The sequence below is a fragment of the Anopheles maculipalpis genome, chromosome 2RL, assembly GCF_943734695.1.
Source record: "Anopheles maculipalpis chromosome 2RL, idAnoMacuDA_375_x, whole genome shotgun sequence".
Taxonomy (NCBI): Eukaryota; Metazoa; Arthropoda; class Insecta; order Diptera; family Culicidae; genus Anopheles; species Anopheles maculipalpis.
Genome location: NC_064871.1, coordinates 70,647,718 through 70,670,418, shown reverse-complemented (window position 1 = coordinate 70,670,418; position 22,701 = coordinate 70,647,718). Strand labels below are relative to the sequence as shown.

The 22,701-nt window shown below is 44.2% G+C and overlaps 1 protein-coding gene across 2 annotated transcripts; it reads left to right on the top strand.

Annotated features, from left to right (window-relative positions):
* The first annotated feature begins 566 nt into the window (after positions 1-566).
* On the top strand, positions 567-22,540 carry LOC126556102 (tubulin beta-3 chain). 2 transcript variants are annotated; one of them, XM_050211306.1, is made up of 4 exons: positions 567-725; positions 20,366-20,474; positions 21,087-21,328; positions 21,402-22,540. In XM_050211306.1, the coding sequence occupies exons 1-4, from the start codon at positions 669-671 to the stop codon at positions 22,353-22,355; spliced, it is 1,362 nt and encodes a 453-aa protein (XP_050067263.1). In that variant the 5' UTR covers positions 567-668; the 3' UTR covers positions 22,356-22,540. The 2 variants fall into 2 exon arrangements, with proteins under 2 accessions (XP_050067263.1, XP_050067262.1); XM_050211305.1 differs by having other exon boundaries at positions 21,084-21,328.
* Positions 22,541-22,701: the final 161 nt, after the last annotated feature.

The window sequence follows — 22,701 nt, the reverse complement described above, 5'->3', positions numbered from 1 at the left end:
ATCGTAGTTATGACAATTTTCCCCACCGATTACACTCACACCAGTCCGTTCGATCGCGTGTCGGTCGAACTTTACCGGCAGTTTGCCGGTCGTCGGGCGATGATAAAATTTCCCTTCAAGCCCCACATTCCGGCCAGTTGCTGTGTGCACGTTGCGTCGAACGGGTTGCCGGTGAAAAGCGTTTACTGTGGCGACCAGAAACTCCGCTCAAACAACGTACCGTATTTCCGGTTTTTGCATCCACTGCCGTCACCGTAAACGATCGCTTTCGCGTACGTTCGGCGTACAGCGGCCCTCGTGCACTGTTCGGTTCAGCGCTTATCTTACGCACTCGAAACGCTCGCGGCTGTGAGGTTCGATCGTCAGTTGCTGCAGGACGGTTAGTTCAGTTAACGTCGAACCAAGCTCGTGGTCGGATCGTGCTGGCAGCGCACCAACTCTGCATCTTTCCACCGCTAAGGTCTACTCGTAGTTTCGTGAACATTTCTGTGCACGTGTACGTGTTCACCCATTGTGGCGAGGATCATTTGTCACAGTGATACCACAGAGCCGTTGCTACTAAGGTGAAAACTTAAGTGATCGTGATCGTTCTTTAAAGTGCATCGGCGCTAGTTGTGATTGTTGCTTTAATTCCGTGCGTGTGCAAGTAAAACAAACACTCCGTCACCATGAGAGAAATCGTGCATCTGCAGGCCGGTCAGTGCGGTAACCAGATTGGAGCCAAGGTAGGTTTTGCCGGAAAATCTAATGGAACAGAGAACAGTTTAACAGTAGACAAAATGAAGCAGAGTATAATTGAAATGAAAATGTTATTTCAAAAACTGTTCCTCAAGACAGTAGAATGAAAGTCTTCAGAGTTATCAATTTTGTAGTACACTCTCTACAAGAAGATTCTTATCAGCTTCTCGGAACGAAACCATTACCTCCTTGTTGCGTGCACCACTTGCATCCAGTTAAATGCTTCTGGAACGGGAAGTTCCTATTTTTCCCTTTTCTTTTGGCAGCGATAAGAACTCGAAACTTGGGTTTTGCATTCGACTATTAAATTCCAATTGCGCTATCTTGAGGTCCGTTTGTGTTTGGAGGTTGTCCAAGTGTAGTGACCGATGCGACCGGAAAGTCGTACAAGCGTTCTTTTTGCTCTTTGCTCGCATTTTTCCTCTGTACCGACTTCGAGCATATATTCTGACGTGATTGCGGGTGTGCAGGATCGTACGATCTGCGAGTTTGCTTTGTTCCCAGCGGCCGCCGCTGCTTGCTGTGGCCACATCCGGTGTTGACCTCGGGGCAGAACGAAGTAATCAGCGTGTCTGAGTGTTTCGCGAATTTTTTCTTCTCCTCCTCCTGTGTCTAGCAGAGTCTAGCAGCACGCCCTCCGGTATAGGGGATGGGATAAGATGGTCTAGTTCTGTTGGCTAGGCGCAACGCCCGATTGGCGTACACATTCTAATTAACGGCATTTGTTCAGCATGACTGACTGACTGACTGAGGTGAGCTGTTGGGTACGGTAGGCTCTCGCTCTCGAGCTTCTTTTTCGGACGCTGGATCCACATGGAAGCCGTTCCGCGTGCAAAGATTCGCGAACCAACGAGCCCAGAACTACGGCAATGCCAAAACGAAGATTTTCTACGGTGTAACGACCTCTTGGGGGTCTTCCAGCTGATATCTTGTTGGTTGATGTTTGTTTGCGGCTCCTCGCTCTACTGCTGTTCGCTCCCGGGCAAATGTGTGGCTTTATCTGGCCCATTCGAATTGGTCTGCTTTGTGTCTTTCACAAAGCCATTGCCAAGCCACTGGGAAGGATTGAGAGCGTACTGTGTTTATCTTAATATTATGCGAGAACCCAACCAGACCCACCCAGGGTGTGGTGGAACAAAAGATAGGCCCATAGCGTCACTGAAACACATGACGATCCAGTCTGTCCACCAGATGTTGGAACCGTGTGAGTTTTCGGTTTCCGATTTCATGGGTAGACGCGTCTTGAGATAAACTAAATTACAACCACAGCTTCTACTGTCAACGTCTCTTTATTGCGTGAGTCATCTTCAGAGAAACACGTGTATTTTGTTGCAAAATTTTCTACGAATGCCATTGCTCTTCCCCTGAGTAATACCCTCTGAAGCAATAATTATCTTTGTGGGGAATCTTGTGCGAATCATACAGTTATTGCAGCAGGCATTTGTCTTATCACCTTGCAACGCAGCACAACATTGGACGCTCATGAGTAATGCGCTGAGGTAATCAGAAATCCAAATTCCTGATGAACATTAAAGGGTCTTACGTGCATTGATAACGCATTCCAACGGCTTAGAGTGCTGTCACAACACGGACTCCGGTCGAAAAGCTAAAAATCGTGACAAACAGACAATTTACGAATCATACCGAAACAGGGAAGGTGTTCAAGACACTGAAAATATTCACACAAAAAAATGCAAGAGCATTAGTGCAAAAAGTCTAGTTTCGAGTGAAGAGCATGACCCTTCTGCAGCACATGCGTGTTGGAACGAACGCAATGATAAAAACGCATGCAAAGTTTTTTCTAAAACAAAAACAATCTTTGCTCTGTTTTGTGGAGTTGCTTTTTTGTTACTGTGCGTGTACAGAAATTTGTGTGTGAGGTGTGAATTTCCCATCACATCAAATTAGACAGCAAAAAAACAAAACGCACTCTGCCCTCTGCACCTTCTCAACCTTGACCCTACTAGCGGTTTGGTGTGAAAGTAAACACTTTTCTTTTTTTTTGTTGCTTTTCATTTTGTTTGTCTGGTCATAGTTTATAATGCTTGCGTTGCGTGTTGATTAAGTTGCTAATTTTTTTCAGCTAACATTTTCCACGTTTACCGTGATAAAATACCGATGGAAAAGCCCCAGCTTCAAACAAAATTTACAGACGAAAAAACTAAAATATGATGCGAGCGTGATCGTGATCTGATTTTGAGACAGTACAGGTGGCACATATAGAACATACGGCATGCAGGGTATGAATAGATGGATGAAAGCTCTCACAATAATGCAGGTGCGCTCGTACATAACTGCACCTTGATTAGAAGGGTGTCAAAACAACATTAATTAATCCGTCGCATGGTATAGGATAATAAATTTTTGGAGAGCAGCCATGTGACTTCACTTTCTACGTGAAAGTTTTATGATTATGAGGCCCTTTTGTATACGTATGCCCCTACATACCCAGCCCAATGGGTGGTTGCTTTCTTTTGATCAACCTTCACCGATGACCTGGCATGCGACCCTTAAACGGAGTACTTTCACTCGAGCCGAAAAACGAAAATAACATTCAAAAGGGCCAAGGGTTATCTATGGTTCATTTGGCATCAGTAAGATGGCTCCAATGCTACTACATTAACGCGATCTCTCGAGGCTCCCGTACGGCACACTTCCATTTGGGTGGAGTCGATTCGGTATGGATTTTGTACCGGTGGTAACACGCATTAGCAAACGTGTCGAGTCGGGTCGTCTGTATATGGAAGATTTAGTGCCTTTGGGGTAATGTCATTGCAGTGCTACAGTTTGTTCTGATTACATAAGTAGCGAGGTGCCTCGACGAGTGGGCACCGTCCGCTCCATAATGCACACCTGCAGTTAAGTTAGCCATAAACGAGCTTTGATTGCAAATAGCCAGTAAAGAAATTCATTCCCCCAATATGGTATCTATCGCTCCAAGAGCCGAGGTCAAGGTTGGGTACCGGTTTGACTCGTTTTACTTTGAATTACATGAAATCAGTTACAAAATACTTTTTGTTTCTTTAAAGACCAGCCATATTTGGTGATAGTTTTTGGTGTGGTAAATCGACATTGGTTCTATCTTTATGCTAAAGAACGCAAAAACTGCAAAACGCTTAACGTGTCTAAAGAAGAAGTCACCGTTGGATGCCTATAAAAGCACATTGGAATGCCCTTAACACATCAAAGATCGAGTATGCAGCCCGTGTGATCAATTAGTGATCATTTAATGTCCGTTAGTGAATGTGCGAGTTTGATCGCTATCTAATCATCGACCATCGAGCCGCGAGAACTTTAACAGATTAATTAAAAGATATCTCTCACGAATTCTAAACGGTTCGGCTAGTAGAACAATGTCGGAGCACAAGGAGAGGGCAAAAACCTTTATGAGGTAACGGTTTTTGGCAGCATAAAACCAGCACTGCTTTTTTTCGGGATTTATGGTAACTCCTAACACCAGGGAAGTCAAGTTTGCCAAGTGAATCGTTTTATGGCGCCTTCCACTTGCACGGTTCGGTCGGTTTCATGTTTCTTCCCTTCTTTTGTAGAAATCCATAAATGCACCACACACTGGTACGGGAAGGTGTAGCGTCTGGCAGGCATCTGGCGAATCATTAAACCATGGCTTTCCACGATTTGCAATGTTGCTCCTGCCTCGGTAGCCCTGAAATGTTGAAACCGACTCGCTGTTGGCTTCGAAAAAAAATTAAATCAAACTCATCCGTGTACGGTTCAGCGCTCGCGATGATTTTCCATTTCGTGCCGTGCCGAATCGCGGTTATGAGCTGTTGGCATTATGGTTGAGGTTAAAGTCAGGTGCGGTCGGCGTGCATTACCGCTCGGAACTCCATCAGTCTATTAGAACAAATTGGTCAGCTCAGAATCGGAGCCCTTTGATCGGTGAAATCTTGAAAACGCAGCGATCGAACGCGATACAGGGGACGAAACAAAGTAAGGAATCGTTTAGGTTGGAACGTTCGGTTCAGTGCAGCTTTTCGTTTTTAAGCGTAGTGGTGATCTCGGCTGCTTTACTATACGCTATGCGTATAGAACGCAGTGGTGCATGGCATCGAGTTCGTTGTACTCGGTTTTTGCCGATGATGGTGCTTGCGTCGAACGATGATTAGGTGATGTATTAGTAGCCTTATCGCTTTCGTACTGTACATGGACAAGCGTTTGAGCCCGAACATTGAGCGATGAGCTCTGTGTTGACTGTCAACTGTCACAGCTGGCGTCGATAAACATAGTGACAGCTGATTGAGCGGATATATTTGACGAAAGATAAAATTCTACGGCTTTTAGAAGGTATGATAAGAACAGTTTGGTTCACCGATGTGATATAAGTCTTCACTCTCTATGCCACAGCTTTTCTTTTACACAGCTTATCACTAAACGCCAGAGCATAAATCGGAGATTTTATTTGAAGTTTAATGCTTTCTATTAGAATTATCAACATACCCTTCTAAAGAACATAAACCCAATCTGGTATCCTAACCTCCTGTGTTAGGAGTAGTTCGCACCATGATGGAATAATTATCATGCTCATCGTAAAAGCCACTATTCCTGCACTAGAGTGAGGAATCCAAACACATGTCTGCGCTCTAATAGAATCCCGCGCTGATAGTCGCTCCCGCTTGACTAGCCGGTAGTTTGTTTGTTTAATCTTGCGATCCGGTTTCAGTGCTTGTCGCTTTCCTGCGGACAAAACGATCAACTCCGCTTTAAACAAGTAATTAACATCGGTAATTAGCTTCACTCTGGCAACAACTGCCGTTGAACCGGTCGCGATCCCGTGTGGTCCTAGCTGCCTACACATTCTCAGATATGATTTAATTTTTGGTGTTAGGGAAACGAACGTTGCGCCCTTCGCTATCCATGACGATATTTTTGGAAAAGGACCAACCCGGAAAACGTAACGCGTGATGATGTGTGGCGATGCCCTTTTCGGTGCGATGTCTACAGCAGCCGAGGTCTTTGGGCGGTAGAACTTAAGGTGGTTCGTGAATCAATGTTTCACGTAAATAATGTTGGCGTCACGGGGGGTTTCACGGTTGCACCGTCTGTCGGTGGTAATTAGGGCTACCGATATGGTTCAGTTCCGAACCATTTACTTTCCCTCCCCCAGGGGTGGAATGAGATAAAGAACGACCAGTGAAAGTGAAGGCATCGACTGTGGGGACAACTTCTTCCCGCTGGGTTTATAACGATGATGTTAATGAAACGACTCATCTGAGCGCTTTGGAAGGAAGTCAAAAAATCTAAGTGAGGTCATTGGATGGAAGGTTTTTTTATAGGGTTGTTGTGAAGAACTGCCTTTCAGATAAGACTCTCAGAACAACTTTACATCCCAAGAGCCCATAAGTACTGAAAGTTGATGAGCTTAAACTAAACTTAAACTAAAATAAAGCCAAAATTTCGGTACCTAATTTCCAACTTTGTCATGCTTTGCAAGACATACGCCAATGCTCAGAATGATTCTCGAAAGAAAGAGGAAATTCATTTTAAAATGGCGAGACACACGTATCGTGCTACAGTAGACACATAATCATGTTAGTGACATTCGATTCAGCTTAAAACACATGTCATTTTATGTGCGTGCCGCGAATTACGAATTTTAAGACAAGCAAGCAAGTTTGAAGGTTTGTCCTTGACTGGAGCCACCGGTTGTTATATATTTACCGAAGAATGCAAAAAGTGTTAAACCCAAATCAAGCTTCACGCGGTCAATGTCATGGGAATACGAGTGTTAAGCCAGTTTTACCAAAGTCACATATCCACAATCAGTCGAAACATTTTGAACAAAAAACCTGTGCATTCAAACAATAGAGTTACGCTTTATTATCCATGCCGGATTGTGCGCTGAAGGTGGTTTCATGGACAATTAGTTATGCCACTGTCGTACTATTCAAGTTGCTGGGGGCTGTTAAAGAACTGACATTTATTGAGCGCCATTGTACCATGACAGTTTACTCGTGCTGCTGTGAGCACGGTTTTTTTGAACAATAGACCTACGTTTGATAGTTAGTAATGGCCTGTACTTAGTAGAGAAAGGTTGTTAGGTGCTTGTTTTGACGCTAAAAAATATAAAAATTGGTTCCAAACCATAATAAGCATGCAGTAATGGGTAGAACATTCATTTACTGTTCTAATGCTTTCCAGAACTCATCTTCTTAGCATGAGCTCAAAGCAGCGGTACGGGTCGTGCGTATGTTATAAATAAATCATCTGACGAGAAATGGATGCATTTAAACATGGCGTATGTGACGATCTACATGCTAACTCTCCCTGGGAGGCACCAAATTGCAAAAGTATTTGAAGTTGTTACGTACCGTGCACCGTAGGTTCGTTTCATAGTGTGACAAGAACGAGTTGTCCCTAACACCGTGAAGTGTGAACAGAATATCTGGGACCCTAGCTTCAGTTTCGCATCTTTAGGCCACTAAAAATAGAAACCGAGTGTCAAGTCACTGCCAGCCATCCGCATGTACTTCCAAAAATGTCGTGTTTTCTCCAAGAAAATTCTCGTTAGCACATGTGCAGCCTGATGGCAGCGAATTCTCGAGCTGGCATTTATGGTACATCGCTTGGGAAAAGGCGAACGTCAGTTTTTGGCGCTTTGAAGATTAAAAATATCTACACCGCTTTCGTGCGGCACACTGGACATGTCGGGATGCGTTGGCACGCGCCGAAAAAGTTGCAGTCATGATTAAAATGGAGCTAATTGCTTCAAAGGGATGCAGTGCGTCCTCCTGCAGCTACAGTTGACTCATCGCAAGGAAGGAAACGACGTACTTCAGTTGTCTGTTGGCGGCATCTCAGCCACCATGTTAGACGACGTTAATTTAATTTGATACAATTAATTAAACTTTCCCCTCGGGAACCGTCTTTGCTAGGTCCTACGGCAGGAGGCTGTGCTCAAGGTACCATTTGTTGCTCCAAAAGCCGTACGTTTGGCTGCTGGCTGTTATCGCAATGGTTTGTTTGGTTGGCGAAAGCGCTAGACCCAATTGAAGCCAATGCTTATCGAGGTCAGACAGAAGATTGATGTTAACGGCGGGAGTGATCGACCCATAATCACGATCTTGCTTTTGTGGCACGGAATGACTGAATGTTGCTTGAGCTTAAGTCATATTTCGATGAGCCGTTACGCTTCGTTTGGGATCAAAAAAGTGATTTGTAAAAAAACAAGAATTGCTCTCATGCAGAATGTAATTCAACGAGGAAGTTGGTTGCAGTTTTGGGAGTTTTCTTGTTTGTGTCGTATTATTAAAAAAGTTTTTAAAAGAGTTTCACTGTAAAATATTTGAAGCTTATCAGAATTGAAGGGTAAAAATCATGCTCATTCGAAGTTTCTTCATGGCGATTTGTACAGTTTTGATATAAAATTATTGAGAGAAACACAAGAGAATTTTCGTTTACTTGTGACCTCTCACAAAAAAGCAATTCAGAACAACTTATACCAACATTGAATTTTTTTTTAATTATTAAAATTAATGTTTGTTTTTCTTTTCCTCTTTCATTGCAGGTAAGCGCGAAATTCTGGCTGTGCAAAAAGCGTTAGTAAGATATTCTCATTTTCATCACATCGCACTTATGTGAGTGAGCTCTTTTGTGCTGACTTCTGAGCTTCAGAAGAGTGAAAAGAGTTAAGCGAGTCAGCTCTTTACTTATGCTACAATACTTGCTTCATAATGACAAATTATTACCCTGAAGTCAACCCTCTAATTTACTTCCGTTTCTTATTAACAATGTCATCAAACAAGAGTGTCGGCAATTTTCTTTTACGAACACCTCTACTATCACAATTAGCTCGTTGCACTTTAGTCCTACGCTAACTAACTAGTTACACTGACTCCCACAGAGAGGGAGAGAAAGAGCACGCAACATAATTCACTTGGCGTTGCATTAATCCGGCTGAGCGTGTGCTAATACCAATGATTCAAGCAGCGCTTGACGAGATCGTATCGTTACTCGTTACTCATGAGGGAGACACTTTTGGTTGCGTTGGTTAGAATAAAGGAATAAAAAGGCAACAGTTGCAAAACCAAAAGAATTTAAAAACGGATCATCCAACTTGAGCCACACAGTCATGGAGCGTGACAAACGAGCCCTCGGCAGAGCGCTCTGCCACCGTGTACACAGAGCGAAAAGGCGGCAGGAATCGCGCCATTTGAAGAAGAAGATGCCGGTTGATCATGGTGATGAAAATGCGAAAAATTTATCTACCAGCATTAATCAGCACACCCGCGTGGAAGGGCAAACAAAACCAAGAGGAACGAACAGTCGGCATTTCCTTTTCAAATCAAAACGGCTATGTTTGCCGAAGCATTCAGGAATGGAGGAAGAGCGCGAAACTAGTCGCTGGTATTAAGGCAGAGGAGTTTCGGAGGGTTAAGCATGACTGATTAAGATTTCTGCAATACCTGAGCACGGCCATCCATCGAGCGGCCATTGAGGCTGCTGCTGATGAACGGAGCCGAACCAATTTTCTTTTCATCTTTCACCTTACGTTTCGCGCCACTACTCCGCCCTGATCCGAGTAGATCCAAGCACCTGTCATATCGACTCAACAGGAACGTCATTTGCGATTGATCTGTTCATGATCTTTCTTGTGGGGTGCCTTGCTGACAGCTCACTTTCCACTCTTTTTGTTTTTTTGTTTTGGGTTTGTGTGCGCATGCAAATTTTTATCTAGCGGTCATGTTTTAAGGTCACTGGACAACTGCCATTAGCAGCGGGGGAACAGTAAGACGAAGAAGAAGAAACACAGCTCAAAGCACTTGTGCGGTAGAAATCATCTACTCGTGAAAGCGAAAGGCTAATAGTGTACGATCAACCGGAAGCACCAGTATACATGTAGAGAAGAGGAAAGGTTACTTCCGGTGGACGAGGTTTCTCACGGAATTGTCGAAATGACTTTGGAGCTCGCATCTGATAATTACGGGTTACTATTTTCTCTTCTGTAATAAGAGACACACCGTCATGATGGAAAACACATGCATGATATCATTTTCAAACACAGTCAAAGTCACAACATTTAGGGAGGAAACCAGAAACATTGTTTAAGTAATTTAAGAAAATCTTATCCACTTGAGGTTGGACGGTGTAAATCGAACTACTGACGAAACGCCAAATCGGATAACCAATCAACCATACGGTAACCGGAACAGTAGGCCTCACGCTGGTAAATTACAGCTAGAAACAGTGCAAAATAAAACAATTCCCCAAAGAGAAAACGAGCACACTCGGTGTGCCCCTGTAGTGCGAAAGCATAGGAAAAAGAAGCAGAAGCAGGTAGAAATCGATTCCGCGCCAGCCATTTGGAATCAGATTGTTTGATGCGAGACCCATTTTCGCAAAACAGACCAGAAGTCTCGGCAAACCTTCATTTCAAGCATCTTCCACGATCGCGCTTTTGGATGGACGCCGAGGCGGTAGTTAATTATTGTCGTTTCGTGATTTCGATGCTCGGTACAGCACCGGAATGGTGCAGCGTTTCGGAGGGATGGCTTTGGGTGGGAAGATGGAAAATCAGGAAAAATCGGGGCCACTTGTTGTGACAGACGGAAGTCGTTCGGTTTGACCGAGCGTAGCTGGCAGATTGGAAAGTTAGGTTATGGCAATGCAATAGAAAACCGTTCATCTTGTTAGTATGTTTAGTTAATTGTAGGCTTTTTGTGTATTACAACCAAGAGCTTCGATTAGCAGCGGATCATGACCCTTGGAGGCCTCAAAAATCCATAATGATTCTCCTTTTAATTGAAACAGTTTGTCGTTTGTATGGTTGGTTCCAATTACTACTTGTAATAAATATATCCATCAAATACTCTTATCGGTGGGATAATCGATGAGTTTTTCGTAGATAGAGACCCATCTTCAGGGAAAAATCATACAAAAACTGTGAACAACACACAACGCCACCTCCCTAAAATGGTCGTTTTTGTAGTGAACGATGTTTTTGGAAAATGTTTTGCGCAATTAATTCGCGATTCGCGTCTACTAAGTACCGTTCTCTACGAGGGGTGGTTTGTTTTTGAGTTCATGTTTTAAATCGGTTTAACTTTGTTGCGGGTAATTTAACCATTGGGCATACTCAGAAGAGAAATCCGTAGCCTCTTTAAGTCATCATGTGTGAGTATGATGTGGCGAGGGGGATTTGAGAGGTTTTATGTTGAAGGCAATCAAATCAAAAATGAATTGTTGCGCGTCAAGTTTAAACCTTTGAGATTCGATGTTAGGTTGGCATAAACATAAACATGTGCGTCTGTGTCTTGTAGATGGAGTTTTGTGCCTTTTTTGTAGGTTCATAACCTAAACAATTTCGGTTCCAGCTGACCCCGATTTAAAAACTGCGTGAGATGGTTTCGATTTGTTTTTCTGTTATAACGAATATCATTATTCGCTATAACTCGGTAAATAGTTGCTATAATAACAATAATCATTATTATAGCAAATATTTACCATTCGTCTTGGTACTTTTTGCCCCAACGTTGCAGTTCAATGCCCATGTACTCAAAGCTGAGCTTCAAAGTAATGAGAATCATTTGAAAGCGGGTCAGGCAGTTGCTAACGCAAAAATTTGCACGAATTTGCTGTCATCCAGCCTGGTTTGTTCCCGGCGCGACCGAGATCTCGATTCGGGAAGTTGATGTTGTGCGCAACCTATGCAGTCGAAAGCGACCTGCTTGTGCCGGCGAACAAGCGAATGCAAAGCAAATCGCCAAATGGAAACGATTCGGAGGTGAATACGCGTATAAGTCGTTGTGCGAAAAGCGTTTGGACGTTTCCTCTTCACTGTTCTTTCGTTTAATTTAAGCGAAAGACCCAGGTCAGCACATCTAGGCGGCAATCGAACGCTTCTATTGATGGACCTAGATTTGGAGCTGACTCCAATGGCCGGCGCAACAAGCATTAGAAATGGTAAGGACTTGGGACATCTTTGGCCAGCAGCCATGACCAAAGCATACAAAAAAATGTCGAAGATGTTTCGATTTTCGTGGGAGATTTGATTCGAAGATCGCATTTTGCTCTGCATCACCTCCATCGTCCCGATTCCGGGCCGATCGTCACCGCTACGGTGGATAAGCATAATAAACCTTTCCATCGAGCGTATCGAACGGGTGGAAATAAGCCTACATGATTAACGCAAACATGCGAACATGGAACCGATTTTCACCACCAGCTCCTTACGGACGGGCCATTTTTGCACCCCGTTGCTGCAGAAGGTGATGGAAAATCCATTAATTACCGAACTAATTGCTCCGGCGGGTGTGGTGCGGTGTAATCACCGCGTCGAATGTGGGTTACACCATTACACCGTGCACCATAATTATGATGGGACCCGGTGAGGTCTTCGGGCTACTGATACGGGCTAACGGAAGCAAATACAGGCCGGCTAAAGTGAAGGTGGGGTTCCACCTTCACAATGCACCGTTCGTTCGCAAGCTTGGAATTTTGTTCGATTTGATTGATTTGAGGGCTGATCCGTGGAACGCCGTCGGTGCTGCAGAGTGAGCAGCAGGGGAAAGCCTGTAAGCGATGGCTGATCGGTGCGACACATGCAGCGTGCATGATTCGGGTTAATTTCCAAGTGAGCCATATGATACGGCGATGAAAATGGTGATCGTATCGGAACGGGAACCGTTGGTCGATCTTTTTTAACGTTAAATTTACCTTTGAAAAATGTTTATCGTGTAAAGTAGTTACTGGTTTCGATTACGGATGGAAAAAAAGAGCAGCGAAACAAAAATATTTTTCCACAAAAATTACAATAAATTGAACACGGTCCCATGGATGAATCAAAACCACTGTTTTCTCGTCATAGGAGCACCCGAAAATGGTATATTAATTAAGAGAACGGCACTTTCAATCCAATTCGCTCAGAGGACTTTCTACTGGGTGTCCAATAACACCTCGATGAAGGGCTCTGATTACAGGGAAAATTATGATACTGTCTTTTAAAATGCCACACCAATTTGCATTTTAATTTCGACACACTTTTCTTATTGGTTGCTGTTTATGAAGTGTGAAGTGTGGCGTATAAAATCATCATTTTTACATCGTCACTTGTCAGCGAGAAGAAAGCGTGATTAGGAGTGTATCTTGAGTAAGTCATAATGATACCTAATGGATTCGAAATTTGTTGATTGAATAAAGCAAGCTAATGGTTAAGCCATCGTTGTAATTATTATCGTGTGTTGTTAAATAATGCACGTCCATTGGGCTTCATAGTTGTTACGCTTGACGCAATGTCACCAAGAAAATCCCGGAAATCATATTTTAACGGGAAAGTTCTTTCTTTTTCCTTCACTTGCCGTAACGGTTAGAAAGTCTCGTTATTTGTCTTTTTTTGAAAAATATTCGAAAATCAGATGTGTATGACGAAGGCGGCGTAGAAAATAAATGTGTCTAACGGATCGGACTTTTTTGACAATCAATTCCATCGCGTGTTTTGACTCGCCGGATGTGACGAGAAGACATGAAAATTAAGACAAATGAAGAAAGAAACTGGGCCGTACAACTGATTGTACCTCTCTTTCAAAACTGCTCCAAATTTATAAACGATTCACTTCCTGCTCTATGTGCGGTGCGAATGGTCACATTTGGTAACGAAATTTATGAGCAACAAATAATTTGGGTTCTTTGATTCTGGTGCGATGTCACAGGACGGTTTCTCCCCAAACAACCAACGAGAGATACGATCTGTCGTTAGAGGAGAACTTTCTGCAGAAAATCTTCTCCCTGTACCATCAGACGAAGTTTGTAGCTTCTTGAGATCCGAAACACCGAGCAAACACCGCCTCTTCTTTAGACGTTAAACTGATTTAAATTGCACTCATTACACTAATTGCACCCGGTGTCTTGTTGGTGCCACAGGGCGCACGATTAGTGTTTTTCTTTCCCGCGGTTCCCTCAAAGTCTGCATCTTGTGCAAGATCGAGAAGAGAATTTACGATCGCATGGGCGAGGGATGAAGACCATTGAGAGTTAAGGGAAATCATGATCATATTTCTATTCCCATATACAATACAAATACGGTTCCAAGCTGACGCAATACAGGCTTCTTCTGATGGGATCCGTATGAATTGGGGAGAGGTTTTTAAGACACCTGCTTCTTGCTTTATTTGCGATCACGAAAAGCTGCAGTGAAACAACAACGGACGCAAAATGCCTGCCCCGGAGATTGATGTTCCGTAAACGAGTTTGTACACCGGCTTTGCACATGATCCGCCAGGTTTATGAAAATGTTCTGTTGTCAGTCTTTTGAAGCACGAGCGAACGGTCATCGCTATATGTAGATGAGGGGAATCTTTATACCGCTACTGAAGATTAGTCGTTTTCGGTGCAATTTTCGGCTGTTGGCGATTAAGCGGTTCCACTTTTGACAATATTGTTTTCTCCAACGGACAATCGTTTCCAGGCCAACATATTATGGCGCTTTTGGCCGGATGGTGGTAATTGCAGTTTAACGATGTCCATTTCATCCGATCAGTGTGTGGCTTGCGGTTTCTGACATGTCTAAATGAGGGGATGATGAGTAGCAATGTACGATGGTAAAAGATTATTTAAGAGGAATTTAAATTTAACATCAGGCGTGACTTTCAACAGATGTTTCGTTAGGAATTATTATCGTATGTATTTAAGGAAAATATATACCGGAGAAATATTGATTTAAAAATTACATTTATTCTCGCATTCACCAATGGAACATCCAGCCGTAAAGGGACATTTGTATTAATCATACCACCCATGACACATATTAATGATCGTGCTTTAACTAATTGTCTGCGGGACTGCACACGCTTACCACCACAAACGGTTGTACCGTCAGCTACTGCACGCAAACAATAATAATTGCTTGCGACCGATTCGCTCGCCGCGAGCAACATTCCTCAATCGAGCTCGTTTAGCTTGGCCGCCTGGCGACACTGGATTTCGCGACAGCGTTAAATTGTTGTACAAAATCGGAATTCAAGCGCTCCCCGGTCGCTCCATTCATGATGACTCTATCATAAAGGAGGAAGGCGCAGCAAGATGCGTATAAGAAAGGCACTTAAACGCCAGACAATAATAACGTCTACACGCTTTGGTACGATCGGCGAGGATGGAGACATTCATATCCAGACGTATCGCATATCCACGGTGCTTTAGTGTGTGAAGGGGGAAAAAATCGTTTCCGTAACACGACGAACCAAAGCACCTTCTAACCATGAGCTGCGAGCCAAGCGAAAGTGCAAATGTTCTCGAAAACTGTTGAGCAGAATGACGCCACACGAGAATTCTTGTTATGCCTGAGAATGATTGGTTCTTTGCTTCCATAAATCCACAAAATGGGATGTAAAACATGCTGCGTCTTGCTGCCTTCCGACCGCTAGAGTAGAAAATTGCACTGTTTCCGCATTGAAGAAACAAATATTCACACAAAGCCGATGGTAGGTTGAAGTAGGCAAGTTTCGAAGCTAAGAGTAAAACACCCAAAGAGCGGAAGACCTAACGCCAGTGCAACATAGTAGCAGTTTTATGGGTTCATTCCCGTAGCAGCGTGAACGAGGCCGACTGCGCTGACCCTGGCGTAGTGTTTTTGCAGACATCCGATCGCTTTCGATCATGCACTCTTTTAAAAAAAAATTGCGTTCTTACAAGCATGTGGCTTCCGTTGACGCAGTGCCCTGGGATGGTGAGATTGAAATTGCATTTGCATTTTTATTGCTACGTTCAGCGACGTGCAATGTGTGAATGCAGCTGTTGTTGATGTGAAGAATTTTGAAAGATGAATCATATGATATTGTGAAGGACCTTCCGAGCGAAAATCGTTCAATAGCGTTGCCAGAAATTTGAAGTTTAAACACAAAATTGTTAAAGAAATTACCACAGAGGAACAAAAAAAAATTTGTTCCAACAATAATTACGATCATGATGTAAAGATATACGATAGAACGTAGCTCAACGCTTTACAAAATAGATTCCTCATCTACATGACATAAATCATATTCAGCGAGCCGGTAAATCTTCCGCACATAGTCACAAATGTACCACATAATTCAATTCTTAGAATTTTCACCGATTACTGGCGGCAGAGAATAGTTCGAACCATTAATGTGCTGACTAAACATCGTTAGTCTTGAGCCGATATTTAACGAGTCAGCGTCTTTGATATTTCCGCGTCCGCGGTACGGTCTGGCCCGTAATAACTTTCTCGCTTATCGCATCGATCATTTCGACGATGGTGCATCCACCGGCGACGTTTCGCTTCGCGTTGGCCACGACCGGCGCATGTAAGACGCAGCACGCATGCACGCACGCCCGTCCGCTGCAAGCCATAAATTATGCTGTGGTCTAAAAATACTAATAAGCTGCAGCTACGCTGACTGCATACATGATGCCGGCGGAATGGCGTTCTTCATCATGCCCGCTAAGGCAGACGTGTAGTGCGCCATCACCAGCAGGGCGAGCGAACCGAGCATTTCAGGTGTGGCATTTCGGTGCGGGAGAACTTTTTTTTTGGGGTGGAAAAGAATTCACACACCTCGACCAGATTAGGTGCTGGAAAGGGCAGAGACGCACCATTCGAATATGAGTTGACAGCGATGGTCTCTTGCAGCGGATGGTGTGCTGAAAATAGGTGTAACCAAACCTACCTTCCCTGTCAAGATGGTGAAGATGTGAAATGTAAAATTTCTGATGATTTTCCGCAGCCTCGCGCGGCGTCCCTAGCTCATGGACGATGACCTGGTGACGTGCAACTGATCGAAGGTGAATGTACCCGTTGTGCAGTGGGTCGAGAAATCATCGAAATGGTCGATCGTGCCAGAACAAGGAGCACAAGCAATACAGCGTTTGCACGAAAGCGTAGCGTGAGACAATTTCGTGGACCTTTGATTAGAATCTCTCGTCCAGCGCGAAAAACTTCCCAGCTCCATCGAAATAGGCAGCAAAAAACAACAAGGCTCTAAAATTGGGCTACTTACACTCACCAACAACTCGTTGTTTCGGGGTTTCGATGCCGGAAGTGTTGGAACTGTTGTTCGTCGTTCTGGGCGGACTTGGGAGAGTTTAGAAACCGCCGGACGCCTTAATTGCTGGGTACAATAAACAAATAATATTCGCTACCAGCATGACATCACGATGTCAAATTCGTTGCTGGAGAACAGAGCAAAGGCATGGCCGTGGGGTCTGAGCCTAAGTTATTTTTCCTGGAGCCATAGTGGAGTTTCTTCTAGACCCTATGATTGAGAAAAGTATTTCTATGCGTTGCAGGAAAAAGACACAAAATGGAGAATATTCAGATATGTGAGAGAATGTAGTGTGTCTCACGTACAATCGGTCTCGGGGTGGTATTCTAATTGCAGGCGGGAATGAAACATGTACGACTGATTGTTTGTTAATGTGCCCTGTGCTCGACGAAAGCCCGAAGAAAGAGAAATATGTCATTTCCAATTGTTCCTATGTAAATTACTGATTTGACACAGTTGCATCATAGGCTCATCGGTAATAGCGCACGAATCAATCGAACCAAGTTAACCTTCTTCGTCATCGGAAGTGACAGTTATGTGGCGATGTCATATAAGATGTCCATGACATAGCAATACCTCTTGTTTGGCTGCTTGGGGATTGGAAGTGGCGAACAAACAAACGATCCAATCCAACAACCAACTGAATTCCAGTATTGGTTACATCGTTTTGGTAAACTTTTCCGCACGAAGAAACAATCTTTGCGAGGTCGTGTGTCGTAAAAAATTTGGGACGACAATCAGACTGAGCCGCACTTTGCTGTCATTGTGCCATTCGGAACATTTTGTGGCTACGATTTCGGGAAGCGGAACGGTATTTCGGGGATTCAGTTATGTTGGACGGCTACGAACGATCATACATGGAGCAGTAAATTATTTTGTCACGCTTTGTTAGGTTGCACAATTTGATCGTTCCTCTTTCTAGTGCTTACCTGGCCAGCCGGTAAGAAGTGCTGCGACGAAGACATGATTTTGGACGAAAATTTCTAGCACAACATTTCGAAACTTTCAGAATGCAAGAAGGCGTGGAGATTGGCGTTGTTAGGAAATTGTTTTACGACTGGGAGGATTCATACGGTTCATTCTTTATGGGTTTCGTCGCGCATAAGTGATTCGGGAGAGTTTATTGTGCCCATTTGTGCACACAATAATTCGTGTTTTATTAGATGGTACTTTGGGATGTTTAATGGCGTTTTGATGCGAATATTGTTCAATTATATTTCATTATAGTTAGCTTGTAGCTTGTAGGGGCGGCCCGGTGGTGTAGGCGACAGCGACGCCGGTCTTCAAACGGCAGGACCGGGGTTCAAATCCGATCCAGACCCGTCCCCCCGTAGTGAGGACTGACTAATCAACTTCGTGGATTCGGCAGTCTAGAAAGCCATTTCGATGGCCGGCATGACCTAAGAGGTCGTTACGCCAAGAAGAAGAAGAAGAAGTTAGCTTGTACGAAGAATATAGAAGAGAACTCAAACTTAGGGTCTTAAATATTAAGATTTTGACAAAGAAATGTTCTGATAATAATTCTGTTCTCGTTGCTCGTGTGCTCGAGCTCAATTCTTTGACTAGAAACGCCTAATGAAAGTAGCATGAGAACAAAGTATTCACTTCTAATTAGATCCTCAAATATTGAAGGGTGCCAGCGCGCGCGGACTAAATGAAAGGCGAACGGTCACCAAAGAAAGAGTAATCTTCTGTCACCTCAGAAGTGGCTCGAATATCATTTTGGGTACCAAAGCAGCAAACTAAAGGGTTGTGCTTTTTTCTGTGCATTTAATTTTGTATGTCCTACTGAAACGGAAAAAAGTAATCTCATTCGGAAGATTTATTTTTGGATGCCTAGGAAAACCACGTCAAGTGATGTGGCCACAAATGGTACATTTTGTAGTCGTTTCCGGGAAGGGGAAAAAAAACCATCGTTAAGACCGGATTTTGGTAGCTGAGTGTTAGATTTATGGTGCGCTTTCGAGAGCAGTCACATCCGCGTCGTTTTGGCACGCATCGGTTTGAAATGGGATGACATTTTCATAGTTGCACGCACGCACTCACGTGGCTAGACGACGCAACATAGTTTGAGAGGCTAGTTGGGCAATCAGCACAAAACTTTATCTTCAAAATCGCAACCTAGTGACGGTGACAGTGAAGATAGATGACAGGACGGTGTTGGACGTGTTAGGCATGTTTTAAACTGAAGTACTCCTAAGTCCGGTAAAGCCCCATCACACATGGTGGGGGGAAAAAGGCGAGAAGACTCGGATTTCCTTTGGGTGAGTTTCTCTCTCGTGTTGCCATCTAATTGACGATCGCTGTCAACGTTGGCCGATGACAAAAAGCATGCTGCAGTCGCTCGGTGCAGTAGCAGCCCGATTTTATTTATAACTTTGGTGGCGGTAGCATCGACTGCGATCCCGCACAATCCATCGGGATCCAGTTTATTTTTAAAGCCCCCACTTAATGGTTTCGAGTGGAAGGTTTATGTGCGTGTGTGCGTGTGATGCAACTGGCACCGACGGAAAGCCGCAAATGAGCCACAGAAGTGCCGGCAGAGTATCGTTAAATCTAATTTTTATTTTTATGAAAATGTTAACAAGCGCCTGGATGGAGTTCTTGGAGGGCCCTCGCTCGTTTCGCTAGAGAACTCCGGTTTTTCTGGCTGAAGTTTTGGGGTACGACTTCATGCCAGAGCGTGAGATGTGACACCGATTATGGTTTACGCGGATTAGATGAATTGCTGCCGATCCCAAACACGGTGGCCTCAAGTGTTTGTTTGAATGGGTTGGCGATCGTAAATATTTTCCATTCGCTTCAGGCGCAAGAGGAAAGCTATGATTTTTTTGCTTTTTCCCTGCGTGTGGGATGAATAATGGTCAATATTTCTTCTCTGTCACCGGGGATCGATTGAAATGAATTCGACCGTATTAAGGGGCGGTTCAGTGAAGTGGTTGTGTTTAGAATCGGGCTTGGGCAATTAAAATTTACGCCTTCCCCATCAGGATCTCCACCGCTTAATGCAGTAGGTCATGTTTTTTAAGCGATTGTAAAGTGAAGTGTTTCTTAAAAACCAATATCGTGCCCGTAAGGGAACGAGTGTGACATAATTCTGACTTAATTTTCTGGGAACAACATCTGCATTTTATTATTATGTACTGGAAGAACGCTTAATCAGGACATATGGTTTGATTTGTAACGCTTTAATGAGCTATGTTGGGATTAGATTTAATACCTATGACCACATTTACTCGTAAGCCTTATAAAAAGGAAGGGAAATAGATGAGCGAAGGGAACATCTGCTTGGACTAATTTAGATTCATTTTTTATGCTCTACGAATGGTCCGGTGGTTGAGATCGTCCCCTCGTAGTGAGGACTGTCTATCCAACTACGTGGTATCAGCAAGTCTAGTAAGCCATTCGATGCCCGCGTGACCTTAGATATCTGTAAGCCAAGAAGAATAAGACAAAGATTTATTCTAAATTATTGTTCGTCCCTCTGAAGTTTTACGTCTTAAGCTGTTTTATACACTAAGTAGTGTGAATTTCTTGCATTAGTAGCATACTTGTCATAATAAAACAATTTCAGTTAACAAACCTTTAATTACCGACTATTCTTTCATTTTCAGTTCTGGGAGATCATCTCGGAGGAGCACGGTATCGATGCTTCTGGTGTCTACAATGGAGAGTCTGATCTACAGCTGGAACGCGTAAGCGTGTACTACAACGAGGCCTCGGGTAAGCAAATGAAGCACAAAAGAATGGAGCAAAGTCTAAAGAATCAGCACAACCTCAACCAGTCCTCCTCAGGCGATGATTACCAAACCTAGTAGAAAACCTCGCTCTAGTTTTCCTTCTTGCTTTTCTACTGTTTGTAACATTTGTCCGTTATATTTGATAGTGATCAAACTTGGTACCGCTAGTACACCGCCGTACCGTTTTATTTGGTTCAGAATATTACTGCTACTTGCAACGATTCTAACCTATCGATGCAACACGTTCGCATTTCTTGCAAACTTTTCGCTTTGATGTAAGCTACCCAGCAACCAGCGGAACGGAACGATCATCTTTTCACTGTTATTAATTGTTTCCGGTCCGATCCGATTGCGGGTTGAAACAATCATAATTAGAATGCAATGAAAAGCCTCGCGGAACGGCGAAAGAACGTGCTTCGAATAGCATCGATCGGCGGTTCCGTTTTGTGCATCGGAAGTGGCAGTCTGGTGTGAGTCACCTGTTCGCAAAGAAGGAAGCTAGTGCTGATTCATAGCCGCGTTCCCGCGGGATCCAGATGCAACATATCTTATAATTCGCCACGTGCCGTTCTATTTTATTGGCTCTTTTCAGCAGTTTCACGATCTTCTGGTGGCAAGTATGTGCCCCGTGCTATCTTGCTCGATTTGGAGCCGGGTACGATGGAGGCCGTTCGTTCTGGATCGTACGGCAAGCTGTTCCGTCCCGATAACTTCGTCTTTGGACAGTCCGGTGCTGGTAACAACTGGGCGAAGGGTCACTATACCGAGGGTGCGGAGCTGGTCGATGCAGTGTTGGATGTGGTGCGCAAGGAATGCGAAAACTGCGACTGTCTGCAGGTGCGTAGAACCTATTAGTACTAGCCATCCGTTTTATTGTCTCAATTTTTAATAAAAAAACATTTGTTTTTAGGGATTCCAATTAACGCACTCGCTTGGTGGTGGTACTGGATCTGGCATGGGTACGCTGCTCATCTCCAAAATCCGTGAGGAGTATCCGGATCGTATCATGAACACCTACTCGGTTGTACCATCGCCCAAAGTGTCGGACACGGTGGTTGAACCTTACAATGCCACCCTCTCAATCCATCAGCTGGTGGAAAATACGGACGAGACGTACTGCATTGATAACGAGGCTCTGTACGATATATGTTTCCGCACGCTGAAGGTTCCCAACCCTAGCTACGGCGATTTGAACCATCTCGTCTCGCTGACCATGTCTGGTGTTACTACCTGTCTGCGATTCCCGGGTCAGCTGAACGCCGATCTGCGCAAGCTGGCCGTCAACATGGTGCCCTTCCCCCGTCTCCACTTCTTCATGCCCGGCTTCGCACCGCTAACGTCCCGTGGCTCCCAACAGTACCGTGCGCTGACCGTGCCGGAGCTAACGCAACAGATGTTCGATGCCAAGAACATGATGGCGGCCTGTGATCCACGGCACGGTCGCTACCTGACGGTGGCTGCCGTGTTCCGCGGGCGAATGTCGATGAAGGAGGTCGATGAGCAAATGCTTGCGGTACAGAACAAGAACAGCAGCTACTTCGTCGAATGGATCCCGAACAACGTCAAGACAGCCGTCTGTGATATTCCGCCGAAGGGTCTGAAGATGTCGTCCACCTTCATTGGCAATACGACCGCCATCCAGGAGCTGTTTAAGCGTATCTCGGAGCAGTTCTCCGCTATGTTCCGCCGCAAGGCGTTCTTGCATTGGTACACGGGCGAGGGCATGGATGAGATGGAGTTCACCGAGGCGGAGAGCAACATGAACGATCTGGTGTCGGAGTACCAGCAGTACCAGGAAGCGACCGCGGATGATGAGTTCGAGCAGGAAGACTGCCAGGACGAGATGGAGGGCGAATGCGTTTGAAGCGCTCGGGCACTAGGAAACGGCAGTCCGTGGCCAGTATAAACTTTCTGGCTTTGGCATTTTTTATTATTTATTAAACTTTTTCGTAGCTAGGCAAAAACGATTTTATATTCCGAATACCGGAGACTGCGTGTGTGTAAAGAAACGTGAAAAGTAACATTTACTAAACAAAAACAAAAGAAAAACATAAAAAAAAAAAAAAAATCATTAAAATCAACTCGACCAACTGCATCGTTCGAATATCTAATCAGATCCCAGCATTACATTGAATTTCATAACGAACGCCACCCACTCAATATCATCTTGGATCTCAAGACAGAAACTATTTCTGAGAGGAGATGTGTTG